Source organism: Saimiri boliviensis, chromosome 2 (assembly GCF_048565385.1).
Source record: "Saimiri boliviensis isolate mSaiBol1 chromosome 2, mSaiBol1.pri, whole genome shotgun sequence".
Taxonomy (NCBI): Eukaryota; Metazoa; Chordata; class Mammalia; order Primates; family Cebidae; genus Saimiri; species Saimiri boliviensis.
Window position 1 is genome coordinate 205,969,575 of NC_133450.1, and position 17,217 is coordinate 205,986,791.

The 17,217-nt window shown below is 47.9% G+C and overlaps 2 protein-coding genes across 7 annotated transcripts in view; one reads left to right on the top strand and one right to left on the bottom strand.

Moving 5' to 3' along the window:
• Positions 1-206: 206 nt before the first annotated feature.
• On the top strand, positions 207-14,242 carry SLC31A2 (solute carrier family 31 member 2). 5 transcript variants are annotated; one of them, XM_074395189.1, is made up of 5 exons: positions 207-332; positions 2,191-8,175; positions 11,350-11,539; positions 12,871-13,042; positions 13,153-14,242. In XM_074395189.1, the coding sequence occupies exons 2-4, from the start codon at positions 7,974-7,976 to the stop codon at positions 13,037-13,039; spliced, it is 561 nt and encodes a 186-aa protein (XP_074251290.1). In that variant the 5' UTR covers positions 207-332; positions 2,191-7,973; the 3' UTR covers positions 13,040-13,042; positions 13,153-14,242. The 5 variants fall into 5 exon arrangements, with proteins under 5 accessions (XP_074251290.1, XP_010334256.1, XP_074251291.1 ...); XM_010335954.2 differs by having other exon boundaries at positions 8,109-8,175; XM_074395190.1 differs by having other exon boundaries at positions 8,109-11,539.
• Positions 14,243-15,410: 1,168 nt separating this feature from the next.
• The window catches only part of FKBP15 (FKBP prolyl isomerase family member 15), a 57,006-nt gene continuing 55,199 nt past the window's right edge, over positions 15,411-17,217 (bottom strand). For both annotated transcript variants that reach the window (XM_074395187.1, XM_003925218.4), the window contains exon 28: positions 15,411-16,579. In XM_074395187.1, coding sequence (XP_074251288.1) covers positions 16,502-16,579 — 78 coding nt within the window. In that variant the 3' untranslated portion in view covers positions 15,411-16,501. The remainder of the gene's footprint in view (positions 16,580-17,217) is intronic.

The window sequence follows — 17,217 nt, forward strand, 5'->3', positions numbered from 1 at the left end:
AAGACAAACAGCCAGGGCGAAGACAGAAGGCAGCAGGTGGCCCTGCTCGCTTGCGACTCCGGGAACGTCAAGCCTCAGCCCTCGGGAACCTGGGGCGCGGTGCGTGGGTCCCGCCCAGGGGGCGCGCCCGAGGCCGCCGGGGTGGGGCGCGCGTGGGAACCACAACTCCCAGGCGCCCGCGCGTCGCCTCTCCCGGACCATGTGATCCGCGCAGTCCGGGTCGCGATCGCGGCGGCGGCTGCAGCAGCTGAGGCAGCTGAACTGACTCGGAGCGAGTAGACCCGAGGAAGCAGACACGGCCCTGGCGCCGGCCCCGCGCGCTCACCATGGAGGTAAGTGCCGGGCGCTGCGGAGAGGAGGGGACGCGGGTGGGCGGTTGGGACGGGGTCTTCTGGAGCTGCCACCTGGGCACCCCGAATCCTCGCGGCCGCTGGCCCGGGGCTGGTGAGGGGTGTGTTGGCAGCATTGCCAACAGCCGGAACAAGGTTGAGGGGAATGCGGCAGGTACAGGGGGCCGGCCTTGGGGGTTTTCCTCTTTATTTGTCCCTCCTGCTGGGAGCCAGTCCGGCTAGGCGAGCAGTTACCGAGCGCCCGCGGTGGCGCGGCTTGACAATGGGGGCGCGGTGGCTGAAGACAGCCGGGTAAGGGTTCCACGAAGGGGAAAGCCCCAGCGCAGTTCAGCCCCCAGCCCCGCGTGCAAACCGAGCGCACACCGAGCGCACACCCCCGGCCCCGGCCCTGCCCTTGTCAAGTTGCAGCCTGATTCTTTAGGGAATAAAACGGACCCAACTACTTTCCAGCTTCCCTACACTTTGAGTCAGAAAATAGTGTTTCGGACAAGCTGTTTTTCTTGGTAGGGTTCACCTGGGCTGGAGAGAATGATAGTTTGCAAGATTCTTTCGTCTTTGAAGAAGTCATATCATTTTCTTCATCCCATGAGGAATGTCATAGAATTTAAGGTCCAGGAAGCCCAGCCTCGGCAATGTTGCTAGACCCTGTCTCTACAAAAATTAGCCACAAGTGGTGGCAGGCGCCTGTAATCCTAGCTACTCGGGAGACTGAGACGCGAGAATGAGGAGGATTGCTTGAGCCCAGAAGCTCCAGGCTGCAGTGAGCCATGCACTTGAGCCCAGGCAACAAAGCAGACGCTGTCTCAAACAAACGAAACAAAAACCAAAAGAGATGCCGGGGCAGTGGCTCACACTTGTAATCCCAGCTCTTAGGGAGGCCAAGGCTGGTGGATCACCTGAGGTCAGGAGTTCGAGACCAGCCTGACTAATATGGTGAAACCCCCATCTCTACTAAAAATACAAAAAATTAGCCGGTCGTGTGGTGTGCGCCTGTAGGCTCAGCTACTTGGAAGGAGAATCGCTTGAACCCAGGAGGTGGAGGTTGCAGTGAGCCGAGATCACACCACTGCACTCCAGCTTAGGTGACAGAACGAGACTCCATCTCAAAAAAAAAGGAAAAAGAAAAAAGAAATAGGAAGTCTATATAGGCTGTTTAGTCAAATAATCAGCCGTCCTCGAAAAAGGGAAATAGATTGGGAGCACTTGCAAATTCCCCCAGCCAGTCAGCCTAGCACTGGGACCTTCATCTCCTTCTGAATCCTTGTTTACAAATAAGGAAGCTTTTCTCAAAGTGTAAGTAACCCCAGATGAAAAAAATAAAGAAGAAAACAAGTTGCAGGGATTGCTCCCTCCTTCACCACAGCCCCACCCTGAAAAAAAGCACAAATCAGCTAAACTGTCAGAGGCCAAGATTCATCCCAAGTAGGAAAACAAGATTGGGGCCCTGCCCCTTGCGTATCTGACCACAAAGCCCTTTAATCGAAAACCGTAGCCAGGTGGCTTCTCTCAAGTCAGGGTATGCTGATTTCAATCGTTTCCTCTAGCAAGAAGGCAAGAGTAGAAAGAGTTGAGTGACAGATGAGTCTTGGTCCCCCTGGGGCTTCAGACTCTGTGGGTACTTCCAGCTCTGAACACACCATACAGTTCATCTTCCCAGCTGCCTCCTCCTTCTCTGGCTTCAGAGAAGGAGTTTTATAGTATTGTTCTTACATCTTGCCAGGGCAGATGTCTCTCAGGTGGCCTGGTCCCCAGCACCCCCAGGGGGCCTCCACTGTGCCTCCCTTTCTCTGACCTACACCCCTCTGTAATGATCTGCTCACTTATCTGTCTCCCCTTATAGACAGGTAGCCCCCTAAGGGCCAAAGACTTGTCCCATTCATCTCTGCATCTCCAGAGTCTGCACAGACTTAGCACAACAAAAGTAAGCCTTTCTGATTATTCTTACTGTTCTGTGGGTGTTCAGGTCTATGGCAAAACATGTCTGGGCTGTTTTGGGCTCCTAAGATAACTGGCACAGGCCCAAGGATGATAGAAGGAAACCAGTTATGGAAATTCCCTGACTAATTAGCTACTAGAGACATTCCATTCGTGCCATCTGCTTTACCAAATGGACTCACAGAAGGGATGATGGGTGCCACCCCTACCACCACCTGGCAGAGATGGTGTTGGAGGTTTCTGCTGAGGATGAATGAGGGCATCTCCAGTGTAAATGGAGTTTTACAGTATTGTTTTTACCTGTTTGGTTTTTCATATCAATCTTGTGTGAACATTTTGCTGTATCAACAAATGTTCTTTTTGAAAGCCTAACAGGAGAGATCCAGCCGGGCCCGGTGGCTCACGCCTGTAATCCCAACACTTTGGGAGGCCAAAGCAGGCAAATCACGGGGTCAGGAGTTCAAGATCAACCTGGGCAACATGGTGAAATCCCGTCTCTACTAAAAATACAAAAATTAGCTAGGCATGGTGGCTCATGCCTGTAGCTTACTCAGGAGGCTGAGGCAGGAGAATTGCTTGAACCCGGGAGGCAGAGGTTGTGGTGAACCGAGATTGCACCATTGCACTCCAGCCTGGGCAAGAAGAGCAAAACTCTGTCTCAAAAAAACAAAACAAAACAAAACAAAAACCAGGAGAGATCTTTGAATAGTAGGACTCAAAATGAATTTTTACTTTCTTTTCGGTACTGTGTCAGCTTTTCACACTAAGCTAGTGCCATTGCCGGGAGCTGGGGGTGTGTGAAGCTATTCTTATTTTTAAACTCTTCAACATGATTTTTATCATGTTGTGATATGACTGCCTAGATTTCCATTTTGAGGCTGTCATATAATTTACTTGACCAGTCTTCACTGGTTGACAGGAGACCATCACAGTTCTGATGATTTCTCAAGGTGTGACCCCCACAAACATCCATCCCAGAAACACCCAGAGTACTTGCTGTACATTAAGGTTTGAGAACCAGCACAGGCTTTCCAGAAAGATCTCTGGCTCTGGGTACCTGACTGCTGAGTGACCGTGGGGAGATAAGTGGGCCTTTCTGTGTCTTCCATGTTAATTGAAAGGGGTTAGTAATAGCAGACACTTGCAGAGACGTCATGGGAGTGATGCATAATAAATAGAAGGTGAACACGGTGCAGGCACATGCAGGCTCCAGAAGACATGGAGCTGCATGGCTGTTCTTTCCAATAAGAAGCTTTCACATTTCTTTCTCTGTCCACGGTCCCCAGTTAGCTCAGTCCCTTGGGAGGCGCAAGCAGGGGTTGGTGACACAAGTCAGACCCCTTTTGGCACTGAAAGGCATGCTGGCTGAGTGCAGGGAGTAGAACAGCCAGGTTACTCCCAGGCCTCTACCAAACCCAAAGTTGCAGTGTCCAAGTCTGAGAGGAGATGCATAGATGGGGTGCCCTATCCAAACCGGAAACACAGGCACACTCACTGATTGTTTTTGTTTTCGTTTTTGAGACAGTCTTTTTCTGTTACCCAGGCTGAAGTGCGGTAGCATGATCTGGGATAACTGCAGCCTCCACCTCCTGGACTCAAGTGATCCTCCCACCTCAGCACCTCCCAAGTAGCTGGGACTACAGACATATGCCACCACACCTGGCTAATTTTTGCATTTTTTTGTAGAGACAGGGTTTTGCCATGCTGCCCAGGCTACCACTTTTTTCTTTTACAAGGTTTTGAGAAAAGAGTAGATAGAGCTCAGGTTGGGAGCTTGTGTGCCCCCAAGTTAACAGGAGCCTGAGAAAGTGAGGCTAAACCAAGGGAAAGGGTTGCTAGAGGCCTATCCTCATTTTACAGATGAGGAGACCGAGGTCCATGGGGGCATTCTGTGTGTCAGCAACTTAAGGCCATGCAGCTGGTTCCTGGCAGAGCTGGGAGGCAGATCCAGGCAGTGCAGCTTTATAAACTGTGTCCCTACCCACTAGCCTTGCTGACTCTGTTCAAGCTGTAACAAAGTGCACTGAGCCTCAGAGTCTCCTGAAGGGTGCTGGTTAAAATCTATGTCTTCCCTGTCTCCTGTGGCTCTGCCCCTGGACTCTGATTTAGGGGCCTGAGGAGGCCCAGGAATCTGTACTTTTAATAAGGCCCTGGAGTCTAAGCAGCTGCTGCTGTCCCTCCACACTACGCCACTTGCCAGTGTGGGGCTCATGACTGGCCTGTGGTTTCCCAGTGACTCACCTGGGGCTGACTCTGCCTCTGCGGATTCGGCAATAACAGGATCGTCATCCACACCTGTGATCCGCTCCAGTGTCCTCCCTCCCACCCCTTCCTCTTTGCCTTTTCATCCTGTTATCCCTGTGTCGTTCCTGGGCTCTAGCCTTACTCTCCCATCCCCAGACTGGTCCTTGTTTGTTTCCTTTCCTTCATGTGTACTCTTTGTCTTTCTCAGGAAATATGGGCCAGCTACTGGCCGAACATCCTTGGGGGGGCTAAGCATGACTATCCCAATTGCACAGAGGCTTTTCTCATACATTCCATCCTCTCCCCAATTTCTTCCCATATTTTGTCCCAAAGGAGCCATATCTGCTTCTTCTCCTCTTTGCATATCTTCCTGAAATGTTAAAACAACCGAAAGACAGTGCAGCCCTCATCTCTGTCCAGTATTACACAAGAAAGTGGGCTCTTCTTTGCGTTGTAGCATCTGTTTTCCTCTTGCCAAATGAGGGCCTGGTAAGAAGACCCAGGATCCAGTCATGATGCTGCCACCAACTGACAGTGTGACCCTGGGCATGTCACAACTGCCCTTGGACTTCCTGTGGTGCCCTGAGAGGCTGCATTGAGAGCAGTTAGGAGCACAGAATCTGAAGCCAGCTCACCCAGGCAAAATTCTAGCTAGCAACTTGGTAAGTTACTTAAATTCTGTCTGCCTTGTAGTCTCATCTATGAAATGGAGCTAAGAATAATCCCCCCTTGAAATTAAGTGAGTTAAGACATGTAATATTTTAGAAGAGTGCCTGGCACAGAATAATCAGTAAGTGTCATTTCCCTCCCAAGTATGAAAAAAGAGGGTTGTTCTAGATTAGCACTTCCTAGAGGAGAGTCTATGAGATTCTCTCCCACGGGGCACTCAGCAAGGAAAAAAAGGGGAGAAGAGAGTTCTAGGTACAGGCTTCTGGCAGTGCCGAAAGCTGCTGAATCTTATTTTGACCAATTCCAGTCTCTCCCAAACTCCCTTGACCATAGTATCCATTTTTCCCAGTACCTCCTAGCATCCTGTGCTTCTCTCATGGAACACTTCTGAGAAACACCCCTCCAGCTTTAACATGTATGGGGGAAAGGCATTGGGATGAGCCCTGTCTGTGTGTCAGTGTTGTATGGATGCCTTTGCAGGGTTTTCTCCCAGCTCCCCTTGGAGGAAACTGAGGCCAGAGAGAGGCCCTGGTTAACCAATCTGTTTTGTTCCAAATCCTAGACTCAGTTCACTATTTTTTACCATCTCCTTTGGTCCTAAATATCGAGAAGGGGAGGACTGGAGGCGGCGAGAACACGCAAGGCCTGTGATTTAGGGCTGTCAGCTGCAAGCAGAAGTTTGTGGCTCTGGTTTCCGGGAGGCCACGGGACACCCACATGGCACAGCTTCCTGTCAAAATGGCAGCTAATCAAATCTGCCCATCCTTCCACCCCCGCACTGACATTTGCCTCTGCCTGAACTCCTTTTCTCTAAGAACTGATAGTCCCACAGCCTTCACGAAAACCCATAGTCTCCTTATCTCCCTTGAACATAGAGAGTAACCATGATTTTTTTTTTTTTTTTTTTTTTTCTGAGACAGAGTCTCTCTCTGTCACTCCAGCTGGAGGGCAGTGGTACAATCTCTGCTCACCGTAAAGTAATTCTCCTGCCTCAGCCTCCTGAGTAGCTGGGATTACCACGCCCAGCTAAATTTTGTGTTTTTAGTAGAGGCAGGGTTTTACCATGTTGGCTATGCTGGTCTTGAACTCCTGTCCTCAAATAATCTGCTAACCTCGGCCTCCCAAAGTGCTGGGATTACAGGCATGAGCCACCTCGCCCAGCCAGTAACCATGCTTCTAAGGAAGTCGGGCAAATCACTTTCCTTCTTTGTACTCATTTTCCTCATCTGGAAATGAGAAGGGGTGGAAAGGGACTGAAGTGGGGCCAGATCAGCATTTTTCAAACTGAGTTTCAGCAGGGCTCAGATTTCTCTCCCATCTTCACTAAGCCCCGTGTTTTATATAATGGAATTACAAGAAAGATTCAAATTGGCTAGTGTTCCCTGGTGAAAAAAGTTGAAAGCCATGGGACTAAAAACTCTGAGGATACCTCTAGTGCTGACATTCAAGGATCCTAATATTTGGCTATTGTCTTAGAAGGCAAAGGCTTCTGCTAGCTGAATACAACTCAGCCAGGCTCTCCTTAGCTGGGTAAGCACTGACAGTGTTTGCAGAACTGCTTGTGCTGGCTAAGGAGGGCTTACCTGGGGACCAGAGGGAGCCTTCCATTCCCTGAGAGGGTGAACTGACGATAGATTTGTTGGGCCCTCGTCTTTCCAGTCATTAAGCCTGGTGTGGGTGCTTAAACTCGACATTACGGTGTCCTGGAATGTCCAGGGCTGTGGAATCCAGCTAGACTCAGGTTTGAATCCCAGCTCTGCCAACTTACTAGCTTTGCAACCACCAGCAAATTACTTCTTTAAGGCTGGTTTCCATAGTTTTCCTTCCTGTAAAATGGACCTAACTGTCCCTGTCACACAGAGGAGTGTTATGACATTGAAATGAGATGATGTAGAAAAAGGCCATGATGCCATCCTGAACATGGGGTGGAGCAAGCACCCTTTGAAAAGGCATCTGACGGGCACTGCATGGCCACTGCTTTACCTGCAGGCTTTCCTGTAAGGCTGTGAACTCACCAAGGTCAGAGACATTAACATACCTCCATAACGCTGGGCACATGAACGGGGAATGGGGCAAATGTTTAGTGAATGAGTGGACAGATGTGGAGTACAGACTGAAGACAGCTGCCTCTGGAACCTTCCACGATAAACACCATGGGATCTACCTGGATTCGGCAGGACAAAGAGGACTCCAGGCTCCCATCACATGGGAGCCAGAGCAGAATGGTTAGGGCCCCAGGGAGTAAGAAGAGGCAGCTGCTCTTGGAACACATGGAGGGGACATTATCACATAGTCTAAGGACACTGTCACATCCCAAGCCAGTGGCCCAGTGAGGATGGGCACTCCCATACCTCTATTTTCTTTTCTTTTTTCTTTCTTTTTTTTTTTTTTTTTAAGATAGAGTCTTGCTCTGTTACCCAGGCTAGAGTGCAGTGGTGCAATCTTGGCTCACTGCAACCTCTGCCTCCCAGGTTCAAGCGATTCTCCTGGCTCAGCCTCCCAAGTAGCTGGGATTACAGGTACATGCCGTCACGCCCGGCTAATTTTTGTATTTTAGTAGAGATGGGGTTTCACTGTGTTGCCCAGGCTGATCTCGAACTCCTGACCTCAGACAATCCACCCTCCACAGCCTTCCAAAGTGCTGCAATTATAGGCATGAGCCACTGCGCCTGGCCTACACCTCTACTTTCATATGGAGAAGGCCCAGCTCAATTACAGCTCTGCTGCTGACCCTCCTGGACAAGTCTCAGCTCCTTATGGCCTCAGCTGGTCCTGATGACTTTTGATGACCCTCTAGCACTTCTAGTGACTCCATTTTTCTGTGCTCCCAGAGGAGGCTGCTGGAGAGCATTAGAGACCGTGACTTCCCCTGTCCTGAACCCCTATGATGCAGATTCCCTTCTTTTTCAGATGCATTTCATCTTCTCAGATACAGTGGTGCTTCTGTTTGATTTCTGGAGTGTCCACAGTCCTGCTGGTAAGAATTGGGGAGCTCAAACTTGTAGCCTGGAAAGCTCTGTAGCACTAGGCAATGGAGAATCTGGGTTCTCTTGATTCTCTGTGAGCATTTCAGTGAGGCTGACTCCTCTGGCATAAACACTGAGCAGGAACTTTGCTTTTATAATTCTATTTGCAACGACTCCCCTTCAGGTCACAAAGGGCTCCGTTATCCTACTGATCCTCACAAAGGCCGAGAGAGGCAGGGAAGCAGCTTTTCCCTCTGTTACAGGGGAAGAAACTAAAGCCCAGAGACAGGAAGAGACTCATGCAGGGTCACACAGTAAGTACGCATCAGAGCCACAATTAGATCAAGGCCTCCTGGTGCCACCTGGCACCTCTCATATCCTGCGTTCATTTTTCTGCACCACTTCAGAAGCCCACAGCAGATGCTAGAGATGAAACACCAGTTTGAAAGGGACTCCTTTGACTTGAAAAGGCAGAGTCTGGCACTAATTCATGAAGAAGTTATTTTTCAACTTAAATAACTGCATCTTAAAAACAGACTGGAAATAGCCCAAATGCTCATTATTGCAGGTGCAGATTAAATAAATTATGGTCATCCTTACAATGGGTTACTCTTTCTTGTTATCTATTGCTGATAAACAGTGCTTGAAATGTCATTTTATCATTCTCTCTCAAGGTTCTGTGAGTTGACTGGACCCAGCTGAGTGGTCCTCACTGAAGGTCTTTCATGCAGTATAGTCAGACAGCAGCTGGAAGTAGGGTCATTTTGAAGAGTTCCTCACATGTGGGGTGGGGTATATTGGAATGGCTGTCTTTGGAAAATATAATCTATCACAGATATGATGAAGCCACTGGGGAAGTGAACTGAGGTACAACTGGATGATGAAGTCAAATGCAGAAGAGTCTGTGTAGTAGGATGCTGTCATTTGGACAAGCAGAAGCTGATATACACATGGAATAAAAGAGGTTGCTCTGAGGAAGAGAATTAGGGTGTAGGGAGACTGGGGTGGGAATAAAACTTGATTTTTCTTTTTCTATTTTTTAGTTTTGAGATGGAGTCTCTGTCACCCAGGCTGGAGTGCAGTGGCGTGATCTTGGCTCACTGCAATCTCCACCTCCCAGGTTCAAGCAATCCTCTTGCTTCAGTCTCCCGAGTAGCTGGGATTACAGGCGTGCACCACAATGCCCAGCTAATTACTGTTTTTCCTTCTCTTACATTCAACACACTTCTGTGACCAGATGTGTAGGCTTTCCCCAGTGACCAATTTTCTAATACCAGCTAGGTGTCCTACAACTCAATTCAAATCTGACGCTGACCAGAGTTAGTGCAGATCCCACAAGTTAAGGGCACAGTACCACAAGACTGCCCCCTACTTCAGACACCAATCGCAAGTCCCAGGTTTTCTCCCGTACTTCTGGGCAACCAGCTGTATATCGGAGTTCCCATAACACCTTCATTGGGGCCAATTATTTGCTAGAATGGTTCATAAAACTCAGGGAAACACTTTACTTGTGTTTTCCCATTTGTTAAAAAGAGTACAAATGGGCCGGGTGTGGTGGCTCACACCTGTAATCCCAGCACTTTGGGAGGCCGAGGCAAGTGGATCACCTGAGGTTAGGAGTTCAAGACCAGCCTGACCAACATGGTAAAACCCCATCTCTACTAAAATTACAAAAAAAAAAAAAAAAAATTTGGCAGATGTGGTGGTGGGTGCCTGTAATCCCAGCTACTTGGGAGGCTGAGGCAAGAGAATCACTTGAACCCAGGAGGCAGGGGTTGCAGTGAGCAGAGATCATGCTTCTGCACTCCAGCCTGGGCAACAGAGCGAGACTCCATCGCAAAAAAATAAAAAAGTACAATGAATAGCTGAGTGGAAAAGATGCATGGGGCGAGGCATGTAGGAAGGAGTTCAGAGCCTCCAGGCCCTCTCTGGGCTTGCCACCTTCCAGGTACCCTCATGTGTTCAGCAACTAGAAGCTTTTCAAATCCTGTCCTTTTAAAGAAATTATTCATATATAATATTTGTACATGTTTTGGGGGTACATGTGATATTTTGATACCTATATATAATATATAATCAAATCAGGGTAACTGGGGTGTCTGTCACCTCAAACATTTATCTTTGTGTTGGGAATATTATAATTCTGCTTTGAAATACATAATAAATTACAGTTAATTATAATTTCCTTCTGTCTAACTTATTCCTTCTATCTAACTGCAATAACTTATTCCTTCTATCTAACTGCATCCTTTTGGGTTTTTATGGAGTCTTCTTCATATAGAGGCATGATTTTTTACATCATTGGCCACTGGTGATGAATTCAGCCTCAGTCACTCTCTCCTCCCAGAGGTAGGGAGTGGGGCTGAAAGTGCCAACCTCCAAGCACAAGGCTGGCTCCCCTGGCAACCAGCCCCATCCAGATCCCATCCAGGAGCCCCAGCCATCAGTCATCTCTTTAGCATATAAAAAGACAACAATTCAGAGTTTCCAAGGGTTCTAGAATTCGTGTGTCTGGAAACCAGAGCAGAAACAGGTTATATATTTCTCATTATGTCACAGAGTCCAATAAAATACTTTAGCTGGACCACTTATTATCCCTCTTAGTGAAATGGAAGTAGTAATTGGCAGTTAATTTTACATAGCAGCTCTAATAAGCACTTGATATTTTCTGTAAAATAACTTACTGGGTTTTTCCCTATTATAAAGGTAATATGTATAAAAGAAACCTTAGAAGGTTAGGCAAGGACATAGAAACCACCTGTATCCTACTTTGCTGAGATAACTATTACTCTTCTGCTATTTATCTTTCCTTCCAGACTTTTTTTTGCATACTTACATATAAATAGGACCTTGCAGTACTCTGCCCTTAACAAGAAGTCACGACAGATTTGTGCAGCCTGCAGGGGGAGTGGCTGGGGTGATGGCACATGGCTTCTTCCCCCTCAGCCCCTGGCTTTTTCAGGCAGCTTCTCTTCCTGATCTCAGAGCCACACTCCAATAGGCCAATCCTACTAAGAAAGGTCTGGTGAAGATGAAGATAGTGAAGAAGTTTGGAGCTCAGCAAGGGTGGGGAAGAATATGCAAGAGAAAGGTGGATGGAGGGGATTCCACGGACTGGGTAGAGGTGCTGGAAGGGAAACAGTGCCGGCCTGGCCAGGTCTCCGCAACTCTGCCTCCTTTGACAGGCATGGCTCTTTCGGTGTTAGTGGTCCTGCTTCTGGCTGTACTATATGAAGGCATCAAGGTTGGCAAAGCCAAGCTGCTCGACCAGGTGCTGATGAACCTGCCCACCTCCATCAGCCAGCAGGCTATCGCAGAGACAGATGGGGAGTCTGCAGGCTCAGATTCATCCCCTATCAGCAGAACCCACCACAGGTATGGGCAGTGGGTATGGGAAAGGGTTAGAGGCCTTACATTCACCCTGAGAGACAGGCTGGCCCAGACAGCATTAGCCCCACTTCAGAGAGAAGACAGCGAGGCCCAGGGAAGGACCATGACTCGCCAAAGGGACTACACATAGTCAAGTGAACTAGAGCTCATGTCTCCTGATACCCAGGTGAAAGCTCTCTCTGTGAACCGTCTCTCAGAGGCTTTCTTTAGGGAACTGTGATCTTCAGATGCGGGCCCCTATCTAGCAACAGGGGTGGCCACCCACCCACCCTCAAATCTCACCAGTTCCATGGGCAGCTAGGCTTCCATATCCAGAAGGGATCTGCAGCTGTCCTGAAGCAATATATTTCACTTGGTGGGAGGAGGAAGACAAGCTCGCCTCTCCTCCCTTCCCACTAGAATCAGGCAACCATTTAGGGTCCCTGTTCGGCCTCTGTCCAGCCACAACCTCGCCTGTGCTTAATCAGCCTGCCTGCTCCATCACTAGCCACCCTACATGAGCACCTCAGATCCTCACAACTGCACTGCAAGGGAGGTATTCTTCCTGTTTTACTGATAAGGAATCTTAAGTTCAGAGAAGTTAAGACATTTGTGTAGGCCACTTTCAATATGCGGCAGAGGCAGGAACTGATATGTCACCTAAGTCCATGCTTTTTCTTCCTTTTTTTTCAGAGAGTCTAGCTCTGTCGCCAGGCTGGAGTGCAGTGGCGCAATCTCAGCTCACTGCAACCTCTGCCTCCTGGGTTCAAGCGATTCTCCTGCCTCAGCCTCCCAAGTAGCTGGGATTACAGGCACACAAAACCAGGCTCAGCTAATTTTTTTTTGTACTTTTAGTAGAGACAGGTTTTCACCATGTTGGCTAGGATGGTCTTGACTTCCTGACCTCGTAATCTGCCCACCTTGGCCTCCTCCCAAAGTGCTGGGATTACAGGTGTGAGCCACTGTGCCCAATTGTCCATGCTTTTTCTTTCCATTGTCATATTGCCTCCCAAAGTAAATTCAGGGGGAAAATATGCCTTACTGATGATTATCTCGTTCCTTGTCAGAAAGATAGATTATATATCCCATCATTTTCCCCTTCGCCTAGGACGCCAGGAAGCTCAGAACCAAATGTAGTGAAGATATGTCTCTTTAAAAAGAAATCTCTTGAGTTCTTTCTGGCGGTGGGGGTTGGGGGCAGAAAGAAATCTCTCCTAGGTTAAGCATACAAGTTATAAATAATGTGGTCACGTAACTCAACAGCTTTCTACTCCCTGATATCAACTCCCAGCTTCTAGCTCATTACCAGCATTAACTTGATTCTCCTTTTTATCTAGGTGGTATTTGTGTCACTTTGGCCAGTCTCTAATCCATGTCATCCAGGTGGTCATCGGCTACTTCATCATGCTGGCCGTGATGTCCTACAACACCTGGATTTTCCTTGGTGTGGTCCTGGGCTCTGCTGTGGGCTACTACCTAGCTTACCCACTTCTCAGCATGGCTTAGCTGGTGAGGAATGTGTAGGCATTGAGGCTGGAGGGACGTGGGGCTCCCTCTTCCAGACATTGTACTTCCGGTGGCCCTTTCTTCTGATGGCTGTTCTTCCCCCTTGTTCGCAGCCCCTGGGAATGTTGAGCTGAAGCCAGCACTTGCTCCCTGGAGTTCGGACGCCATTGCAGCAACCTTCTTCTCAGCCAGTCTGCATAGGGCCCAGGCCTGGTCTTGTGTCTTAAGACGGCTGCTGTGACCAAAGGGAGAATGACGAGTACTGAGGTGGCAGGGTTGCTGAGCCCAGGACAACGCATTTCTGTGACTCAAACCAGGAATTTCCAAAGATTTCAAGGCAGGGAGAAGGGTTCTTGGTGATGTAGGCTGTGGAACCTGGACACCTTCAGCTCTCCTGCCTTGTGCCTTATCTACAGGAGCGTCATCCACTGGACTCCCCGACCTCTTCTGTCTTTGAGGGACAGAGACCAAGCTAGATCCTTTTTCTCACCTTTCTGCCTTTGGAATACATGAAGCTCATCTCTTCTGTGGATCATGATGACAAACTAGGATTTTTTATTTTTCCCATTAAACTCCTAGTTGGCAATTTTGCACATTCATATAAAAAAATTTTAATGAAATGATTTTATTTATGATGGATGGCAGCAACTGCTGGGACCTATTTCCCTTTCTTGGGGGGAGAATAAGTGACAGCTGATTAAAGGCAGAAACACAGGACTGCTTTCAGGCTCCTGGTTAATTCTCTGATAGACTGAGCTCCTTCTACCAGAAGGCACTGCCTGCAGGAAGAATTATCTGATGGTCTTGGCTGTCTGGAAAAATCTTCATGGCCTTAATGCCCTCCTTTATCCTCATGTTTCTTCTATGCAGAACAAAAAACTGCATTTAGTAATGTTCAGTACTTAATGTTCTCTATTTATCCCTTACTGCTTACTCGTAATGATCTGGTAGGGAAACATGATTCATTCACTTAAAATACTGATTAAGCCATGGCAGGGTACTGACTGAAGATGCAATCCAACCAAAGCCATTAGAGTTTTCAAGTTAGATGGGACTCTCTGCATAGTTGAACCTCTTCACTTTATAAAAAAGAGAGAAAATCACTGCTGTATACTATACCTCACAGACTAGATGAAAAGATGGTTGTAAGCTTTGGGAATTAAAAACAAATACATTTTAGTAAATATATATTTTTAAATAGTCTATGACTGACTGTTCTTCTGTTCTCCTCATTCCATCAGAAAGCACATGAACCCTTATAACAACTGCAGGAGCCGAGCGGGGCTAAGCTGAGTGGAGCTGGTAGTGCTCTTTATAAGGCTGTCTGAGGACAGGGTCCATCCATCTGCTCCAAAGACAGCTCTGCTCAGGGAAACCCAGCCCTGAAATGCTGCACCCAGGTTGACGCCCCAGAATGCCAACTTGGGCAAGTCATTCTTCATTCATATAATAAGCATTAATTGGGTACCTGCTGTAAGAAAAGTAGCTGTCACATAGACTATAAACACCTGTGTTAGCACAACTGTTTAGCATCTTCTCTCCCTGAGGGCAGAAGAAAATAGCCACTAGTTAATTTACAATAAGAAATAACTGCCCTAGAGAGTAGAGTATGTCACACCCTTAGGATTCATCAGGGCATCCCCCATGTTTGCAGGGAATTGGGAAGCTGCCTGGAGTCTCAGTAGGTTGAAGATTTTGTACAGCAGATGTGTTCTCACTGATGAAGCGTCAACAGTCCATTTCTTAAGCTAATACTCCTTCCGCTGTGGTACTGTGGAGATTGGCATCTCCATGGATGATTGGCAACCTCTTCAGTTTGACAGTCTCTTTAAATGCGGTTAGACACTTGTGGTTTTTATAGTATAGAGGACTTAATTTTTTTTTTTTAAAGAATCTATGCTTTAGAGCCAGATCATGCCTGTAATCCTGGCACTTTGGGAGGCCGAGGCAGGAGGATCACTTGAGGCCAGGAGTTTGAGACCAGCCTGGCCAACATGATGCCCTTCCCCAAAACAGTGATGGTCAGGCAGGGAACGCTGCTGTGCTGGCCAAGAGCACAGGCTCTGGAATCAGATGGCCAGGATTTGAATTCTTGTTCTTAGGCTTCCTAGCTATGTAACTTTGGACAAGTTACTTTACCTCTCTAAGTCTCAGTTTTCTCCTCTATAAAATGGGGATAACACTGTCTTCTGCAATGGTTGCTGGAGATAAGCCAGTCTGTGTAAAGTGCCACATAGCACTGCCTTTTGTTAAGCAACAAATAAATAATTAGTTCTCACTGCCTCCCAGGCCCACACATGGGAGACACCCAAAGCCTGCAAGGATGATGCCAGGCCAGATGAAATGGAATTTGAGTCCTAGCTCATAAACATTTAAAATCAGGGAATATTTTTATTAAAATTATTCTATTTTTTTTTTTTTTTGAAAACTGGTTGCATGGTCTTTGGAAGATCCTGGAATCAAGAAAATGACCACAAATATTTTCTCACAACCGTTCTCTGCATTAGACCTGGTCCCCTGAGTTCTAAGGGAATGGAAGCTGCTCTCATAGTAAAGAATCCCTCAGGTGCCATGAACAATGGAAAGAAGGGACCCTCCCACCTTCTCTGCATGGCTTCCTAGACAGCAGGACTAAGCCTGTGGGAGCAACAGGATGACTGGACTGGTCCTCAGAGAACCATCATGCCCCAGGGATGGGCTAGGACTACAGAGTGGTGACTTTCTTTGAAAGCCGAAAAGTTCCAGGGTTAGGTACCAAAGGGAGTCATATGTCACAATGTTCTGTGCCTGTTAACTGACCCAGATCTGTTATGACTCCTACCCTTCGATTCCCATAAAGGGGTAGACAGCCCTTGGAACCAAACTCAATTTCTCTCCAAGGGCTTGAGCCAAATTTCATTATAGACATTTATTTTAGTTTTATTTTCAAATAGTCTTTGACCTCCTGTATCAGATTTAAGGCAGAGAAAAAGATACATGTCGCAGGACTACAGGCCAGACTGTTAACTGCACTGGGATTTAGATGGTATCATCTCCCTTAGTTCTTCTACCAGGGAGACCTCAGCCCAAGTGACTTGTCTTGTTGCTGGGGCAGAGTTGAGCACTGGATTTAGGCAGAGGAGGGCTCCCAGGTCAGTCTGAGAGTTAATGAAGGCGTTAAAAAGTTTGGCAGAGGACAGGACTCTTGCAGGTGACTGACTGGCTGGAGGGGAACATACCAGTCCTTCTTCCAACCTGCTGCTGAAAACCCAGTGTTTTTGAAGACAGGGTTATGATCCTCTTCACCAGGCCAGGCAGGGGTGGGGCTCAGAAGATGGCTAAGTCACCTTCTGAGCCTGAACTATTGTTCCCAGAATGCTCACCTTGACCTCACCCTGGGCTTGCCTAGACCCAGGGTTGGCTGTGCAAAATCATGCTTAGGGAAGGATTGCAGAGAAACCTTTGCACCAGTTTCCTGGGTCTTCATCCCAGCCAGTCAATGTCATCGTCATCATCATCATCTCCAAAAAGGGGTGTTGGGGGCGGGCGTCCCTTCATGCTCTGATGAAACAGGAAACAGTAGTCAGTCCTCACTTGTCCCTGCATCACTGGACTTTCCACCTGTGAGTGGAAGCAATCCAATTTCTGTTCCCAGCTCTAGGATGGAAAGGAGGTTGTACTGACAGGGCCAACTCTGAGGGCAGCAAACCTAGGCTTCCAGATAACTGAGACAAGCAGGCAGAGAAGGGAGGCAATCTTCCAACAGAGACAAAAGACCAACTTTGTTTGGCTAATCTCATCATTTATTTGTGAAGCACATGTATTGATCTGACAGGTTCCCCTCTCATGCGGTAACTTAACACATTTTGTGTGGAGAAAGAAGGGTCAAAGAGGAAACACTGGAGTGGGAGAAAGAACCAGAAGCTGAGCAGCCCTGAGAGAGCAAGAGGATGTGGGAAGAAGAGAGGCCGAAAAGAAGACAACCACATATGAAAAAACACTGTTGTTGTGGCCTAAGGTGGCCTGACTGGCTCTGGGTGTGATCCCATCATTTGAAATAGTGTTTAATTTGGAGGTTTGGCCAAGTGGAGAATCCCAAGAGGTGAAGAACACAGAACCACAGCCTCCCACACCTCTAGCTCCTTCCAGCTAGGTACTGAGGGGGTGAAAGGGATTGATGGGCCATGAGAGACCCACTC